This window comes from Carettochelys insculpta, chromosome 6, assembly GCF_033958435.1.
Source record: "Carettochelys insculpta isolate YL-2023 chromosome 6, ASM3395843v1, whole genome shotgun sequence".
NCBI lineage: Eukaryota > Metazoa > Chordata > Testudines > Carettochelyidae > Carettochelys > Carettochelys insculpta.
The window spans coordinates 13,546,353-13,565,372 of record NC_134142.1 but is presented as its reverse complement, the minus strand read 5'-3'; the positions used below and the strand labels follow the sequence as shown (position 1 = coordinate 13,565,372).

At 47.4% G+C, this 19,020-nt stretch overlaps 1 protein-coding gene across 1 annotated transcript in view; it reads left to right on the top strand.

The window, feature by feature from the left end:
• RTN1 (reticulon 1) overlaps positions 1 to 19,020 on the top strand; it is a 195,352-nt gene that overhangs the window by 104,451 nt on the left and 71,881 nt on the right. The window contains exon 2 of the mRNA XM_074998671.1: positions 17,527 to 18,258. Coding sequence (XP_074854772.1) covers positions 17,527 to 18,258 — 732 coding nt within the window. The remainder of the gene's footprint in view (positions 1 to 17,526; positions 18,259 to 19,020) is intronic.

The window sequence follows — 19,020 nt, the reverse complement described above, 5'->3', positions numbered from 1 at the left end:
GAATCCCTTCGTTACTTGGACTATGCCCTCCAGCCTCCCTGTATCGGTACTGCAGCTCTCCTTCTGGGATCCTGGAGGAAACCCTTTGAGAAGAATAACTAAGTTACAGCTTCTCTCATTTTCCTCAGAGGCTCAGTCTCTATCCTTTCTCCAGGGACTAAAGCAAGGCCGAGCCAGCTGGGTTGAGTCAGCGCAAGGCATCCTCCCATCTGCACCATCAGGCTCTTTCCGGCAGTCAGGCCTCACACAGAGAGCTGGAGAAAACAATGCCCAGGAGGTGAATACAATCTGGCTGTGCGATATATTCTTTTTTTAGTCACACAAACCTCACCCCATTTCCAATGGCTGGAGCAGAACACGACACCATTCAGGCTTCTCCTGTCCTCTCCTTTGTAGTTGGAGACAGAGGGGCAGACTAGCCAAATTTGTTGTAACTAGTGCACAGGGTCTCAGTGCCACTCAAATTTGGCCTGTTCCTCCCATCTGCTGTCATCTACAGAGGGGCAGATGAGCTAAACCAGAGTGATGCTGTGACACCATATGCCAGGTCACAATGGTACTGACTTCTTTGGGCTCCCTTGGGCAGGGCCTAGGGCAAACTGCCGCATCAGCTGTGCTGGGGGTTAACCTAGGGTTGCCAACTTTCTAATTCCTGAAAACTGAACACCCCTGCCCCACCCCCTGCTATGAGGCCCAGTCCCTCGGCCCACCTCTTCCTCTGAGGCCCTGCCCCACCTGTACCACCCTCCATTGCTCACTCTGCACCCCTGCGGCCTGCTTCCCCATCCCCTGGGACTCACCTGCCACCTGCAGAGCTGGGCTGGGAGGAACTGTTGCAGAACCCCCCTGCCTGCCCACCCAAATGGGGCACAGCAGGGCACTGCAGTGGTCAGTCCCAGTAGCGAGGAGTGGTGGAGGGATATCAGGGCATAACAGAGGCGGGAAAAGGGTCCTTGACGCAAGGGGCTGGGGCAGAGAGGTGTGTCAGTCCTTGAACAGAGTGGCTGGCGTGAGAAAATCAGGGCACGGGGGGAGGGGTGTTGCTGGATGAGTGGCTGGAAGGGGGGATTTTGGGTATGGTGGGCGATAAAGGTTACACCAACGCCACGCCAGATGGCACTGGTACCTGCTGTGGAGCCCGGTTTCAGAGCCAGCCAGATTTCTCCAGCAGCCCAGGGGGCGGGAAGCATAGCAGAGACTAATATCCACAACTGCTCCTCCAGACTCCAGCAGCAGCCACTGCTCTTTCCACCCGCTGGTGCTTGAGGCTAGTTACTGCAGGTGACTAGACACTGCCACTTGGTCCAAAACCAGACACCTGGCAAACCTGGTTTAAAGGTCAAAGGGAGAGAGTCTCATGAAAGCCAGGAGATCTGAAAATGTCCATCACATAGTATCCCAAAGTGGCTGCCCACCAGTTGCAGTTGATTCTGCCCTTACAGTCCATACTTGAATTAAACCTTTCGTAGAGGCAAGCCCATGAAAGCTCTTTAGGGAAGAATGAATGTATAAGCTAATAACAGAGAGGCAGCCGTGTTAGTCTGTATCTTTGAAAACAGCGAGAAGTCCTGTGGCACCTTATAGACTAACAGATATTTTGGAGCATAAGCTTTCATGGGCAAAGACCTGGTGGTTATTTTATACCTGGCAGGTCTTTGCCAGTGAAAGCTCATGCTCCAAAATATCTGTTAGTCTATAAGGTGCTGCAGGACTTCTTGTTGTAAGCTAGTAAATTAGTATGAAGAGCACCATCTGCTGGCAGGTAGGAGTATCTAGCACTGTTGTGAGGATATTTTAAAAAATGGAGATATACGTATCTCATAGAGTAACAGAGAGGAAGCCGTGCTAGTCTATACACTATCAAAACAAAAAGCAGTCAAGTAGCACTTTAAAGACTAGCAAAATAGTTTATTAGGGCTACGTCTACACGTGCACCCAACTTCGAAATAGCTTATTTCGATGTTGCGACATCGAAATAGGCTATTTCAATGAATAACGTCTACACGTCCTCCAGGGCTGGCAACGTCGATGTTCAACTTCGACGTTGCTCAGCCCAACATCGAAATAGGCACAGCGAGGGAACGTCTACACGCCAAAGTAGCACACATCGAAATAAGGGAGCCAGGCACAGCTGCAGACAGGGTCACGGGGCGGACTCAACAGCAAGTCGCTCCCTTAAAGGGCCCCTCCCAGACACACTTTCATTAAACAGTGCAAGATACACAGAGCCAACAACTAGTTGCAGACCCTGTATATGCAGCACGGACCCCCAGCTGCAGCAGCAGCAGCCAGAAGCCCTGGGCTAAGGGCTGCTGCCCACGGTGACCACAGAGCCCCGCAAGGGCTGGAGAGAGAGTATCTCTCAACCCCCCAGCTGATGGCCGCCATGGAGGACCCCGCTATTTCGATGTTGCGGGACGCGGATCGTCTACACGTCCCTACTTCGATGTTGAACGTCGAAGTAGGGCGCTATTCCCATCCCCTCATGGGGTTAGCGACTTCGACGTCTCGCCGCCTAACGTCGATTTCAACTTCGAAATAGCGCCCAACACGTGTAGACGTGACGGGCGCTATTTCGAAGTTACTGCCGCTACTTCGAAGTAGCGTGCACGTGTAGACGCAGCTTAGGTGAGCTTTCGTGGGACAGACCCACTTCTTCAGACCAATCTCATAGAGCTGGAAGAGACCTTGAGAGGACATTGAGTCCAGTCCCCTGCACTCACAGCAGGACCTATCATCATCCCGGAGAGATTATTTTAAAAATCTAACCTGCCCCGGACCTTTGAAAGACCCCCTCACAGATTGAACTCAAAACCCTGTGTACATGACAATGCTCTAACCATTGAGCTACCCTCGCTCCCCTTCCACTGCTTGCCCATATAAGATCAATAAAGTACATATACGTGCATCTGATGAAGTGGCTCTTTGCCCACAAAAGCTTATGCTCCAAAATGTGTTAGTCTATAAGGTGCCACGGGATTTCTCATTGGTTTTGCAGATACAGACTAACACGGCTACCCCCCAATACTTGCAGTAAAGTTGTTGTCGCATTGCAAAGGCTTGCAGGTCTGCACTGAACAGGGAGGAGGATCAGTTGATGCAGGTAACAGTGAAGAGGGCCTCATGGCCATTGCCTAGCCCTGGCCAGCATGCTTACAGTTCTCAGGAACAGTGATAGAGCAAGGGGAAGCTCCTGGGAGTTTGTTCTACTTCCTCGATAATAGCTGTGCTTTGCTCACACGCATTCCTTCTCAACCTCGGAGGGAGGGGGTTGGCAAAAGTCCTTCTCTGTGCAGGAGGAAAAAGCCTCAAATGATCCTTCTTGGCTGTGTGAACACTTTGGTTTTTGTTTGTTTTGTTTTTGTTTTTGGAAAAACATGAGTTTTCTGCGGGGAGGAACCTCCAACCAGTGTAGACAAGCCCTCAGACGCCGGAAAGCAGGGCCACGCTGGGAGTGGGGCTCAATGCACAGAGGCAGAGGGGCCAGAGAAGCTGCCCAGGAGCTGTAGGCATTGCAGCCGAGAGTAGAGCAAGAGCACACTGGAGCTAGTGAGCATTAGGGGAGCCCCGGGGTAGAGGCACAGTGCAGGGGGACTCCACCAGTTAAGAGGCCTTGTGGGCCAGACTGGGGAGGGGCTGATGCTGGGAAGAAGGGTCCTGCCACCCAGACCGAGTGTCTGATCTCCAGCATCCCTACAGCACAGCCAGGGCCTGAGAAGGAGGCCTGGGACCTGCAAGGAACAGACTGTTCCAGAGACAGTCTGCGAGAACACTGTGTCATAGAGTGGGGTGAGGTGTTTTCCTTTTGACTTTTCCCATTTTCCCTATTCTCTTTTTTTAACTAATTTGGTTTAATAAATTGCGTTTGCATTGAACTGTATGTAATCAGTGGGTCAGGGCAGCATTCAGTGTGAAGAGTGGGGCCACCCTAACCTCTGCCCTAGGTGACCACAACAAGGTTGGGTTTGAGCCCCCAGGAATCCTGGGCCCAGCCTTGTTGGGGTGATGTGAACTCTGCCACACAGGGGCGTGGAAGGGGAGCCCTTGGAGTCAGGGAGGCCTTTGGGTAAAGGAAACGGCAGCTTCTCCCACTTTCCCATTTCACCGGGGTAGTGTAGGAGCCTGGAGAGTTCCCCTCAGTAGCGGGACTGTTATGCTGATAAGAAGTGCACAGGATCTTTTATTCAGAATACAGCACTACTATGTTATATGCATATGTAACCCTTCTATTAATGCCAGATGCCTGCCAGAAGGGCCGGGTTCAACTCCTGTGGGGTTTTCCTGTCAAGGATACAACCAACCGGCTCGAGCCCCCACCCAGTGGCCTGGGACAATTTCACCCCCGTGCTGGTGCCTGTAAGGCGGTTCTCCCCCCCCTCGCAAGCACAGAGTCTGAGATAGAAATGGCTTGTTTAATGACCATAACCTACCCCAAGGTTACAGTGACAGATGCAGTATATCTCAGCACAGAAGAGACAAACCCCTTTACCCAGATACCATCCCCATATGCAGTAGAACCAAGTCACTTGCTGGAGCTCTTGGCCCTTCACCCCACACACAGTTCCAGGGTGTACCTTCTGCAGTGCAGTCCCAAACCCAGAGCCCACAGATACATCACCAGGGCAGTACTAGCTGTCCACTTGTCTGCAGCCTCCTGCAGGTTGCCATCATCTGCTGCTCCTCCTACCGGCCGCCCCCTGGTTTGCTGCCACTCCTACTGGCCGCCCGCCAGTTGCCATCATCCACTGTTGCTTCTAAACCCCCTGCATGGGATTGCCCTGAGGTAGAACCCAGTGATTTCAGCTCTTGATATCTCTAGTGAGGCTTCACCAACACTCTAGTATCCAGCTCAATCTTTCAACAGGTGGGGAGGGTTAGTTGAGCCAGTCATTGAGGTATATGGCTAAGGCATAGACGGCTAAGGCACTCAGCAAGCTAACTCAACCACTACCCCTCCCTTCCTCCTTTACAATGCTTTAAACCAGGGAGCCCTGTGTAATCAATGTCTTACACAGCTAAGGCGACTGCCCTGTCCCCCACAACAACCCAGAGCATTGGTGAGATCTCACAACTCCCACAATAAGTGTCAGCTTAAATTGTGATTTTACAACTACATGTTTACAATAGACCAAATCTCATGGCTTACTTGCTACCCATTAGGCTTTGCCTGAAAAGGTATCACACATGCGCACCTTTGCATTCTCATGCAAATGATCTCTGGGAGACAGATTCCTCCCAGCCTCAGTATCACACCTGCAGCCCTTTGCATTCTCATGCAGATGACCTCTGGGAGACACATTCCTCCCAGCCTTCAGCAGCATTGCGTTCCTGCTGCCACATTCCCTCCGCATATGGGTTACGTCTACACGAGCCCCAAACTTCGAAATGGCCACGCAAATGGCCATTTCGAAGTTTACTAATGAAGCGCTGAAATGCATATTCAGCACTTCATTAGCATGTGGGCGGCTGCGGCACTTCGAAATTGACGCGGCTCACCACCGCGCGTCTCATCCAGATGGGGCTCCTTTTCGAAAGGACCCCGCCTGCTTCGAAGTCCCCTTATTCCCATCAGCTCATGGGAATAAGGAGACTTCGAAGTAGGCGGGGTCCTTTCGAAAAGGAGCCCCGTCGAGACGAGCCGCGCGGCGGCGAGCCGCGTCAATTTCGAAGTGCCGCGGCCACCCGCATGCTAATGAAGCGCTGAATATGCATTTCAGCACTTCATTAGTAAACTTCGAAATGGCCATTTGTGTGGCCATTTCGAAGTTTGGGGCTCGTGTAGACACGGCCATAGTGTACTTAATTTACTCACAAACATACACACACCTTCTTGTGGTTGCTTATAGTTACCCAAAGTTGCTCACGCTAATCCGTTGGTCAGATGGATTAGCTGTGAGCATGGAGGCAGGTTCTGTTAATCCAGATCAATGCTCCAATGTTAGCAAGTTGAGAAAAACCCAATCCTGTAGCAGTGCATATGTCTTTGATATGGTTTAGTCCATAGTTCTGGTTCTGTCCCACTGTTCCAGGCACTATGAGTCACCAGTCAATGGCAGATGGATTTGATCCTTCCCCACAGCCCAGGTTTCTGTGTGATTCATCACCTACCAACAGGACAATCTTCCTCTTCAGGAAGCCTCACCCTTGCTGACTGAGCTAACCTTGTTATCCCCACCCTTGCTCTGGCTTATTTATACCTGGCCCTGAAGATTTCCAAGACCAGCATCTGATGAAGTGAGTCTGTGCTCACAAAAGCTCATGCTCAAAACTTTTCTATTAGTCTAGAAGGTGCCACAGGACCTTTCATTGCCCTTCAGGTGGGTCATTGCTGCAGAATCCACTTTTCATTGTTCTTCAGCCACCAAGTCTTTGTTGTCTAGACAGACTGGCTCCAGAGGGTAACTCTCTAAGCATCAGCAACGAAGGGTCTGATGAAGTGAGTCTGTGCTCATGAAAGCTCATGCTCAAAACTTTTCTGTTAGTCTATAAGGTGCCACAGGACCCTTCGTTGCTGTTACAGATCCAGACTAACATGGCTACCCCTCCGATACTCTCTAAGCATCCACATTCACGCTTACAGATGGATCTCTCACACACCCATTCTTACACAGACAGCACAAGGTTTACAAGGATACAACAGCAAAATGGAGTCTTCAATTCAATATGGAGTTAGATACAAAGTATATCTAAAATAACAAATATAAAGGATAATACAACAGTACAAAGGAGTATAAAGTAACAAATCAAAAGAGTAATACAAAAGCATGTGACCTATTAAAAAGATACAGGGTGATACAAAGATACATAGTAATACAAATTTTCCATTAAAAGATGTATTACTATGGAGGGTAGGTACAGGATCAGTCCCCTGCTTACATACATTTAAGTCACCTCCATTCTGGGCAAGTTGTTGAAGACCTGTTAAGATGGATCCTGGTCATTTTATTCGTGTGACTAATAATTTTCTTGGCTCATGCCAAAAATTCTAAACTGTTCACTGAGTGAGATTTAACATGCCCTACTCTGCAGACACTACAATAATCATTTGCTTGAATTAACTATTATCCTCAGCTAATTTTTAGTTCCTGTTCCATTATCATGGAGCACTTAATCTTCCATTATCTAAACTGGACATCAATTGCCTTTTTTAAGTTAAGACAATTACTCTATATGGAATCAATGATCTCTAAATTATTATCATCATCGGTTGTTTAATAGCTTCTGAATTTAGCCTTTAATGGGGACCGTTTCGGTCAGTCGATAACTTTGCCCTGGTGACCCAAAATAGCCATTTTCAAAATCTCTTATTCTTTTCAATCCCTCGAAACACATTAAATAAATGTAAGTTTATCATAAATGTAGAACTTCCCATAAGTACTATGGCCATTTAATCGGGGATGGCCTCTTAAGCTACATGCCAGTAGTGAAATTAATGGGCCTTTTGCCATTATCTTCAGTGGGACCATACTTTTGCCCCATGAGTGAAATTGAAGGCCAAGGCCTGGCGTACCACTTAAAAACTATTTAAGTCAGTCCTCAAAAGTAAAGGTTAAGTGGGACTTGCCTGGTGTGTGCTCCTTGGGCTGGCATAGAGAGAATACAAACAATGAGTCTTTTAGATAATCCATAACTTCCTTGCTTACAGAGAGAAATTATCCTAATTGCAAGAAAAATGCCTCTCCAGCACACTAGAGTTTTCTGGGGAGATTTAAAAATCAGCTGTTTTCCCTACAGTTTGCGGAGTAAGCCGTGATCCTAGACAGACAAATTTAAATCTCCATCACCCATCTCCACAAACACGCTGGATCAGCTCTCGGATGTATTATTTCTCCAAGGCTCACATTACAGTACATCATGACTGCCTCTTTTTGTCAATGAATAGTTTTTCTTCTCCTGAATTGGCAGGCAAGGTTTTTGGGGAACATTTGAAACAAGATTACATTCAGGGCTGACCCCACCATCAATTACCATGGCTATTCATCCATCCCTTTCCCACGGATATTGGACTGAACTTTAATGAATTTCAATTTAGAAGGCAGCTACTTAATCACCAGACTGAATACACCACTCTCTGATAAAAGGGTAGCGATCTGCACCTAGTTAGATATAGCATCTAGCCAGCAGTTATAGATTTCCAGATCGTTAATAGCCAGACTAGAGGCCTTGGTATTAATAGTTTCTTAAGAGGAGCTTTTACAATTGGAATTGAAGTCTCTAAAATCAACTCCTACATAAACGTGGACTGGCAATGAACCCTTCTATTTAGTCCATTTCATCTTTACACGATTTTATTAACCCTGCAGTGGTCCTGGGCATTGGACTTTTTCAGTGCGCGATGTGTAAGGAGACTGTTGGTCCTGCACTAAAACTCAGTGGGTTTTGGGAGGAGGGGTTGGCTAGCTCCCAGTGTGTGTATAAGTATGCATATATATGGAGATACACATCTCCCAGAACTAGAAGGGATCTCAGAAGGTCGGTCATCAAGTCCAGTTGCCTGCCCTCTTGGCAGGACCAAGCACTGTCCTTTTCTTTTTCTTTTTTTGTTTTTTTTTAATCTATTTGCCCCAGATCCCTAAATGGTCCCCTCAAGGATTGAACTCACAACCCTGGGTTTGGCAGGCCAACGCTCAAACCACTGGGTATCAAAAACAAGGGGAGGGCTGATGGGAAATCAGAGACAATGTGAAGAGATGGGTACTTTGGGTGAGCCTGACTGACAGAGAAGGCAGGCTAATGAGGGAATCAATAGGCCATTGTGGTTCCCTTCAAGCATGTGAGCTGAAATCACTTGGGTCAGGCAGAGTGGAGCTGAGCTCAGGAGAGAGCACGGGCCTGAGCTGAGCAGGGAAGCAGGGCCATGGCCGGCCAGCGAGAGCCAGAGAAGCAGCCCAGGAAGCAGGCTAGTGCTAGGTCAGAGCTGCAGAAGCAGCCTAGAGAGTAGACCCTGTGCTCAGAGGGGCACTGTGCCAACCAGAGCCAGAAGGGCCAGAGTAGCAGTCCAGGGAGCTGGAGACCCAACAGCATCTGTGTTGAGGAGAGTGCAGCTGGAGCATTTGGGAGCTGGATGCAGTGAGCAACTGGGGCCAGCAAGAGGGAGGGAGTCCTGGGCAGAGGGCCCAGCCCAGAGAGACATCCCCAGCTAGGGGTCCTTGCAGGCCAAACTTGGAGGAGGATCCTAAGGCTGGGTGAAAGGGGCCGATGACGGGGAGAAGGGCCCTGCCATCTCAAGCCTGAAGGTGTGTGGTTGCCACCAGAACAAGTGTCCAGCATGCAGCATCCCTGCAGCATAGTCAGGGCCAGAGAAGCAGACTGTGAACTGCCCTTACAGCCCAGAGACTGTTTGTGAGGTCCCCTGCCAGAGTGGGGGAATGTGTTTTCTTTGAGCTTTCCCATTTTTACTTATTGTTAAAAAAATTGCCGTTTAATAAACTGTATTTGCTTTGAATTACAGTAGACCCCAAGTTACATGTAGTTTGTGTTCCTGGGCAACCACAGATATCTCAAATTTCGCTCAAGTCAGGAGGAGCCAGGAACCAAGTGGCAGCACTACTCCTGTCAGTTTCCAGTCCCCAGGAGTGGTTGAAGGGGGCTGACCATTGGCTGCTGTCCTGACATGAGTGGTAGCCTCACTCTAGGCTGCCACCCCTGACAGGAGTGGGGAAACTGCTCCTGTCAGGGTGGCAAGTGTCAGGCTCTCAGCCGCTGCCCCTGACAGGAGCCGCGAAACTGACCAGTGCAGCAGCTGGTCAGTTTCCCTGCTCCTCTGAGTGGCAGGGAGTGGAGCCTGGAAGATCCACAGCCAGGTCCCAGCTCCCCGCCACTCAGTCACGTTAACCCGAGATACGCAGAAGTTGAATGCATGTATCTCAAGGATCTACTGTATATGTAATAATCAGTGGGTCAGGGAAGTGACTAGTGTGGAGAGAGCACCCTGGAGCAGGGACACCCTAGTCCTTGCATCTAAGTGACCACAACAAAGTTGGAGATCGAGCCCACCCAGGAATCCTAGGCGCAGCCTTGTTGGGGTGGTGAGGACTCTGCCACAGAAGAGAGTGGAAGGGGAAGACTTCAGGTCAGGCAAAAAAAAAAAATGATCCACGATCCACAGGGAGTCTAGTAAAAAACAACAGTTGTGTTTGAGACAATTAACTATGCTATTTCTTTAGTTTTGAAACCTGTAAATATTTATTAACTGCAGCTCTTACATGGTTTATTGTAAATTTTTCAGTAAAACAAAACAGATTTATTAAACATGATTTATTTTTCTTCACATTCAGACAGGCAGTAAATGTACCCTTTCAGGCTTTTTTTGGTTTGTCGTAGCTCAAAGTGGGAAGTCGTGCCCATTACAAACCATTCCACCAGCCCCTAACAAAAATATTAGCAATCATCATTTGCTGTGCTATAATCACTAAGGCCATGTTTACACTAGAACTCTCCCTTCGGAGGGGGCATGGTAATGTGGGATTTCGGCAGATGCTAATGAGGCGCTGCCAAGAATATGCAGTGCCTCATTAGCATAATGGTGGCCACATGTGATTTGAAAGTGCTGCTTTCGGAATGCTGCCACCCGTGTAGATGGGGGCTTTCGAAAGGACCCCCGACTTAGGAAGCCCCTTCTTCCCAAAACCTGAAGTCCCTCATTACCATGTCAAGTGTAGACACGGCCTAAGTAGCAATGACTCACTGCTATGACCCTGCAATGAAGCCAACTCAGGGCTTTTAAGGCGGGGTTTTCAAACTGTGGGGCATGCGGTTTTTACGTGGGGCTCACAAGCTCCCAGCTTCTAATTCCTCTTCACCTCCAGTGTTTATAATAAGGTTTAACATAAAAACCTGTGTTTTTAATTGCTAAGGGAGGAGTCACACTCAGAGCCTTGCTGTGTGAAATGGGCCACCAATGCAAAAGGTTGGAAACCCTTTTTCTAAGGCATAGCTACCTGACAGACAGTTGGCCGAATACTGCAACCATTTTGGAATAGTGGTGTAAATAAGTTTTGAATTCGCTTTGCCCAGAACTGTACCCCCAACACACCATGAACATTCACAGGAGCAATTGCACGTTTCCAGAAAGTGTTGTGGTTATATGTCACAGCCATTCTGAATGCTTTCTAGTTCTGAACCAGAGTCAGATGAAACCATCAGGCTTCTTTCTATTGACTTCAGTCAGTTCCCCATGGATCAGGCCCCAGGTACACCTGGTAATCATCTAATAAGAGAACAGAGGTGATGCCGTGTGATTCAGACAAGCACTCATCCAGCACAGATCGGCAGCAGCTCTCACGAATAGTCAGCTGTCCACAGGCTGAAATACGTTGGCATGAACAATTCAGTGAAATAACACTAGGTGAAATGTCACATAGGGATAATTCACAAGGGGAAAAAGACAAACTGAGCAAGAAAGTTGCTTGCTGTGAATTGCTAGGGCCATCTAAGTAGCAGGCAATGTTCCTTCTAATTTTTTCCATCCATGTGCAGAATAAATTTTGTTATGTGCATTGAAGCATGTGCACCACCAGAAGAAACACATGCCTGGCAGTGTGTAGCCATGTGCTGCACTGTGCAGGCATGACAGCTAACCCCAGCCAGGCTCTGAGGTGTGGCATGGAGTGGCACTCAAGTGGTTAACTCTCCTTCAGGCAGCATCTTCATCTCCCGTCATCCGTGTCCCAGTTCCACCAGTCCCTATTCAAATCTGCCAACGTACCAGGTGCACCACCAAAGGAGAGCTTTCTCTTCCTGTTCTCAAGGACACTGCCTGGTATTAATGTATCCTTTAAAATGATGAGCACTCTCTGTAATTCAATTAAGTGCTGTCCCCAGGAACTTACGGTTATAGAGGCACACTACAGACACACATTATGAATGACGTATAATCAGTGTAAGAGTATTTACCCCTCTGAACACAGCTGCCAGAGCTCTTCTGCTGCTCCGATCCAATTGCCAAAGCCCTTATTCTCCTACCTGCCCTCTGCTGTCAGCTCAGCTCTGGGAACATGCACCACAGCAAACTGTCTCATCTGCCTGTCATCTTCCTTTTCTGCTCTGCCTCGCCCCAGCGCCCAGAACTGGCTGCAGGAGCCGGAATGTATTTCCCCCTCATCTAGCCTGCTTACTAACCACTGCAGCCTTCCCACCATCCCCAGGCCATCAGCCTTGTCCCGCTTCACCTCTGGCCGCTGTAGCATCAGTGGCCTCCCATTGCACACCAGCATACCTGCAAGTGTCAGGGGCATGCTTTGTCCCTCTGGCCTTCCATCCCTACCTGGCCATGCCCTGCTCTTAGCCACTGCTCCCCTGTTCACTGGTAGCCAGACCTGCTTCTAAAAACACCCACGAATGAAAGGGGCAGTGGGGGTTCCTGGTCCTGCTTGCAGACTAGGGGGCTTTGTAAGGAAATGTTCAGTCTTGGTCTCGAGCAGTCAGTCTGCAAAGGAGGCAGCCTGGAGCAAGGAGGGTTAAGTTGTGCCCCTCTCCCTTTAGCAAGTACGCAGCTTGTGTGCAGTCCTCTCACCCCCAGCCACTAAGGGGCTCTGGCAGAAGCGTAATTCACACAAGCTGTGTACTTTCCCCTCCCTCCCTTAGCATCATAGGAACAGGAAGAAGAGCAAGCAGTGTCCTGGTACTTGCTGCAAGCTCCCCACCCCTGGCAGCCCCTCATGCTCCTGGTTTGGTACCCTTGCCAAACTCCCTCCCAGACCCCACATCCCTCACCCGTCCTGCACCCACACTCCCTCCCAGAACCTGCAATGCGTACCCCCCTCCTGCACCCCAACCCCTCTGCCACAGCCTGGTGAAAGCTGGGGTTGGGGAGAATGAGCAACAGAGGCGGGGGAGAGGGAGTGAGTGAGGGCAGGGCCTCAGAGAAGGAGCAGGTGAGGGGCATGGCCTCAGGGAAGGGCTAGGACAAGGGCCGGGTCTTCGAGTTTGCACAGCTAGACAGGTGGCAACCCTGCCTACCTGGCTTTGGGCAAGTCACCCTTTCTACGGCTCAGTTTTCCACATGTAATGCAGGAATATTAGCCCTTTCCTAATTCACAGGGCTGTCATGACAGTAAATACACTGAGAATTGTGAGGCATTTGGATATGACAGGCCACATACGTACATAAGATAGATACACCTGCTGTTAGACAGCAGACACACTGACAGTTCCTAGGCTCAACCATGCTGAGAGTGATTTGATCAGTAGGGTGGGAAGCTGGGGCATTTCCGAGAGAATACCTCTAGCAGGGGTGCCAGCCCCAGCATCAGGAGTGCAGCATTCATGGGGGAGAGGGCACAGAGGACCCTACAAAAGACAAATTGAAAATGAGGACTATGGAAAACTGGGGATTTGACTGATTGAATGTTTCCCTGACAAGCTGCTGCTTCCTGGCAAATTCCAGATTTCCAGCAGAAAGCAGAACATTTTTGACCAAATTCACATCCCCAAGCGAGAAGGTGTCAGCGCAGTAACTTGCGAATGTAGACAAGCCCTTAGAATCTTTTTTCCAGGCAGGGTTGAGAGGCAGATTTTCTGTCAGGCAAGAGATGTTTATTCATCTGTCTCCCTGTTGAGATGTAAATTAGCCACTGTAAGCAAACACAATGGGCCACCTTTTATAAATGAAGTCAGAGAGCTCTAAAATCAGTAGGCAAGCAGCACACGGGGAAAATGGGCCACAGGTGGTTATCCTGACTCTTAAGTGCACATAAGGAACTCTGGGGATAAAAGCAGAGGCAGAGAGGAGAACCCTGTATCAGTATCAAAGAGGTGGCTGTGTTAGTCTGTATCTTCAAAACCAGCAAGAAGTCCTGTGGCACCTTGTAGACTAACAGATATTTGGGAGCATAAGCTTTCAAAGCCTCTGACGAAGCAGGTCTTTGCCCATGCAAGCTTATGCTCCCAAATATCTGTTAGTCTGTAAGGTGCCACAGAACCCCATATCATGCACCTAGGAAGTAAACTGGCAATGTGTTTACATGCAAACAAATGGGATTTCAGCTAACTCTGGTTGAAATGCTGCAGAAGTCTGGGATAGACCTTTGCACAGGAGGTTAACCTGTCAAGTTTAGTCCCTAGAAAGCCAGATACGATTTTGTTTTGCACATAACCATTACTTTCCAGTATTCTGATTGTCATTTGAATTGTGGCCCTTTGATCATAAATGTAGTGTCGTTTTCACTATGACAATATGTCAGTGCTGTAATACAAAGTTAAGTGCCACTCCTGAGTTGAATGCTACAAGCTGTTGTATACACTGTTCCTCCATGGACGGGAGACCTGGCATCTCTTTGCATGTTCACTGGACAAGAGGCTGAACACTATAGGGCAGACTTTTAAGGTCTAGACGGCTAAGGTGTACTTAATTGTTACCCTGCAAGGCAAAGTAGGGGCTGTCATAGCCCAGAAGAGCATCTGTGGGTGACTAACAGACTGGTGATGTTAGGAAGCTGAAACCCAGTTAATCACAAGCAAGAATTTTTTTGGAAGGAAGAGATAACTGAGTCACTGCCCTGGGTACTCCAAGAATCATCACCTCTCACGATATTTCTTCAAGCTCAGTAAAACCTGACACTGAATTCGTTCTAGGTGCAGGACTCCCATTGATCTCAGTGGGACATATGCAGAAGGAGTGTAGATTTGATGTCTTCAGATCAAGATTGGATGCCTTTCTGGAAGATGTGTGTTAGACAAAGGTGATTGTGCTCCAGTCACAGCTACCTGGGTAAGAATCTATGGCCTGTGAGATACACAAGGCCAGACTTAGAATCACAGAATCCTAGGGCTGGAAGGGACCTCAGGAGGTCATCTAGTCCAGCCCCCTGCTTCAAGCAGGACCAACCCCCACTAAGTCATCCCAGCCAGGACCTTGTCAAGCCGGACTTAAAAACCTCTAGGGGTAGAGAATCCACCACCTCTCTAGGCAGCGCATTCCAGTGCTTCACCATCCTCCTGGCGAAGTAGTTTTTCCTAATACCCAACCTACACCTCTCCTGTGACTTCAGACTGTTGCTCCTTGTTCTGCCATCTGTCACCACTGAGAACAGTTTCTCTCCATCCTCTTTAGAGCTCCCCTTCAGGAAGCTGAAGTGTGCTATTAAATCACCCCTCAGTGTTCTCTTCTGTAAACTAAATAAGACCAAATCCCTCAGCCTCTCCTCATAGGTCATGTGCTGCACCCCCTTAATCATTTTTGTTGCCCTCCAGTGAACCTGCTCCAGCACTTCGTGGCTTTAAACTCTAGGGCTGTGTCTACACTACAAAAATAACTTAAAAGTTGCTTACTTTGAAGTACAACTTCGACGCAGAGTGTCTACACACACCCTACTTCGAAGTTAAACTTCGAAGTATGCCACTACTCCATTCCCGGGAATGGAGTGAGGACTTTGAAGTTGGGATCCCTACTTCGAAGTTTACTTCAAAGTAAGGCAAAATGTGTGTAGACTCTCTGCTGGCTACTTCGATGTAGTGCCTAACATCAAAGTTAATTTTGAAGTTAGTTCCTAGTGTAGATACACCCTGGGACTCTATTGAGTGGTAAGGACTTTATTATACACAATAATTTTTTTTTTCTGGGAAATGGGTTCACAAACTGTTTCTGGAAAATAAAATGAAGCCAGGAAGGCATAGTCATGAATATTTATATTTCCCCTCAACACAAAACCATCGAGCCATTATTTACAGCACTTTGCTGCTGTTTTAACAGCATTCTTCTGACACTTCTAGTGATGGCAGTGCTAATGTTTGGACATCATTATGCTATAGGGAAAGCTGAAGCATATTGTCCCTTCTTTGCATGGCTAAGGTCTCCCAGGGTTGTAGTGGTAAAAGCAAGTAAACTGACTTTTCTAGTGTGCCAGGACAAGCAGACACATGGTAAGCACTGAAGATGTGCTGAGATCCCCTTGTTTTGAAGTGGGTTTAGGCTAGAATGTGAAAACTGGTGTGAAAAATGGGTGCGTCATTAAAATGCATTTTTGGCTGAGCATGAGTTAGATAATACACCTATCAGATGTGGTGGTCATGCAGTCAGGATTTATTTAGCACAGAAGAACAGCAGTGATTAATTGCATTATTTCTTAAATTAGAGGGGTAAATACCACATTTTCCAAATACAAAATGAGTAAACTCCATATTAGGTTACTAAATGTATGCTATACTATTGCATCCCCTTAACAGGGAGTTAAAATCATTAAATAATAATTAATCCATCAACTCTTTAGGATGATATTAACGATTATCAACACTCATACTTTGTAGCTCCTATAGAAGTTAATTAAGTGCTGTTACACCACACTCAGGTAAGAATTATTAATTCTGAGCACCCAACATCTCTCACACAGAAGGGGAAACTGAGGCAGAGATGTTTCAAAAGTGACCTTGAATCTTGGGTGCAGGAGCACAACATTACATTTTGAAAATCATGTCTTTAGAACCTGATTTGTCAGAAGGCTGGGGTACCGCAGCTTCCTGTGGCTTCAGTTGAAGTCACGGGTTCTCAGCATCTCTAGAAATGAAGACCCACATTTAAAAGCTGTGCACCAGAAACTGAGATGCCTATAACAGCGTTTGCATGTGAAAGTCAGGGGTCTAAGCAACTTACCTAGGGGCCAAAGAAAGAATTGGCCTCAAGATAGAACTAGATTTTAGGAATTACTGGTTTCCAGACCATGCTCATTTGACACACTAATTGAGCACATCAAAACAAATAAAGCAGTCAAGTAGTGTTTTAAAGACTAACAAAATAATTTATTAGGTGAGCTTTCGTGGGACAGACCCACTTCTTCAGACCATAGCCATACCTGGCTATGGTCTGAAGAAGTGGGTCTGTCCCACGAAAGCTCACCTAATAAATTATTTTGTTAGTCTTTAAAGTGCTACTTTACTTTTATTGTTTTGATAGTATATAGACTAGCATGGCTTTCTCTCTGTTACTAATTTAGCCCATGTTATCATTGCTTCTTCTAGTGACTGGCCCCAGCAAATATTAATTATTATTAGTAGTAGTATCAAGCACATATGGAGGAATTTCTGTGGGGGGGTTGCTTTTTTTTAAAAAGGTGGAGCGTATTTTTTCAAAATATAAAGGAGTTCAAAATAGTCATGTAGAAAGTATGCATGAGAGAGGTTAATGAAAATTTGAGTGGAAACTGATTGGTAAAATGATTTTGTTATAAAGGACTAAAAATTTATACACATGAAATAACTGTCACTGCTACATATGTTACTAATTTACCTCAAGTGACAGGACTGGTGCTGATAATGCTAAAGGTTGCAAGTTCATTTGTCACTGGCCATTTTCTGTATGCCTATTTAACCATTTTGCAATGACATTCAAATGGGGCCTTTCCCGCGCTGTGCTGGGAGTATGCTTTCACACAGGCATGGGAGACCAGGAGCTGGCTTACCTTTATTTTTCCTACAAATTAATCTTACTGAAGATTATTTTCCTCAAAATTCCTGAAGTGAAGCTTTACAGGAAGAACAGTTAAAGGAATCACTTGCTGTTTTCACTGTGTTCTTTCTGTGTGTTTTCTTTAGGGGATGCAGAGGCCTCTCACATCTTTGATTACAGTTCTGCTAAAGCATCTAATGGAGGTGACCAGGCCTTTTACACATCTCTGATATCAGATGCCCATGACACGTCTCCGCCAGATTCCACATACTTCACAGGAATATTGCAGAAAGGAAACAGCCCCGTGGCTTGTTCAGACAGCACAGAAGGATTTAACACACGGGGGCATTCCATTCAAGATGTGATGGGATATGACTCCTATGGCTTGTTCAGCTCAGATTCAGGAATAGAGATGACGCCTGCAGAATCCACTGATGTCAACAAAACCGTAGCAGATCCCATGAAAGTTGAAGCATATAAGTATATGGACATAAGTAGATCAGAAGAGGTAAAATGCCATGAAAAAATCTTAGAAGACAAGAATACAATTATTGATAAGTGCCCTGAAACAGCAGCCAAGAAAACCACTTTTGAGGAAACAAAAGTGGCTCAAGGACAAAACTTTTCTGAAGAATCGACTCCTCCATCCTGTGTGGAGGAAATATCTGGTGACCAACACAGTGCCTCATCGATTACAGCACCTGTCAAGATTACACTCACTGAGATAGAAAGTGTAGGGGAACATGCAAACAAAGAGACAACTCCAAATAAGCAGGAAACAGGGCTGAAACCAAGCCATGAAGTTGTTCCCACAGTGACTGTGTCAGAGCCAGAAGATGACAGCCCAGGTTCTGTCACACCACCATCTTCTGGCACAGGTAAGACATCCACCAACCAGTATCTTACTATGCTGTAACGTGCCTGGATGAGATCCAGACCCCATTGAAGTTAATGGTAAATCGTCCATTGTCTTCACCAGGGCCAGGATTTCACCCACTGGATAAAAACAGCACCCTGTTAATTTGTGCGTGTTCAGAAACTAAACTAAGGTCCTGATTTCCAAAGGTGCTGAGTAACCTGTAGCTCCCATTGAACTCAGTTGAATGACATCAGGTTGCCCAGCACATTAGAAAAAGCAGGTGTCAAAGTTTTACTGCTCTTTGATTCTGTTCACACTATGGCATTGAAACCAAGTGTACAGGGTGCCTGTACTTTGGAGGGAAGCTTTGCCTTCTAGGACAGGAAGAAGAGAGGAGGCTCTGATTTCTTTTTAGGTGAGGCTGAAAGCACAAACCATTCATCTGCTGCTCAGCTCTGCCCCCTACTTTGGCCTTTCAGTGGCAGTGTAGTGCCCTGCTGAGTGATGGAGACCCTGACGTGGGTTACCAGCCAGCTCCTGGTGCACGGCCTGTGTCAGCCAAGTGCAGACATGGGAGCAAAGGAGCAACTTGCTTCTTTCTTCCTCACCCATGTTACTGTCATACCCTCTGCACCCTGCTCCCTTCCTCCTGCCTATCACCCAGCCCAGTTGGTTCATCAGGCTTTGCCACAGTCCACAGAAAAGACGGCAGGAGAAGCAGCTCTTCAAAAGTCTGTGGAGCTGGACAACCTGTAGGAGCAGCCACGTGCTGTGTGAGCCA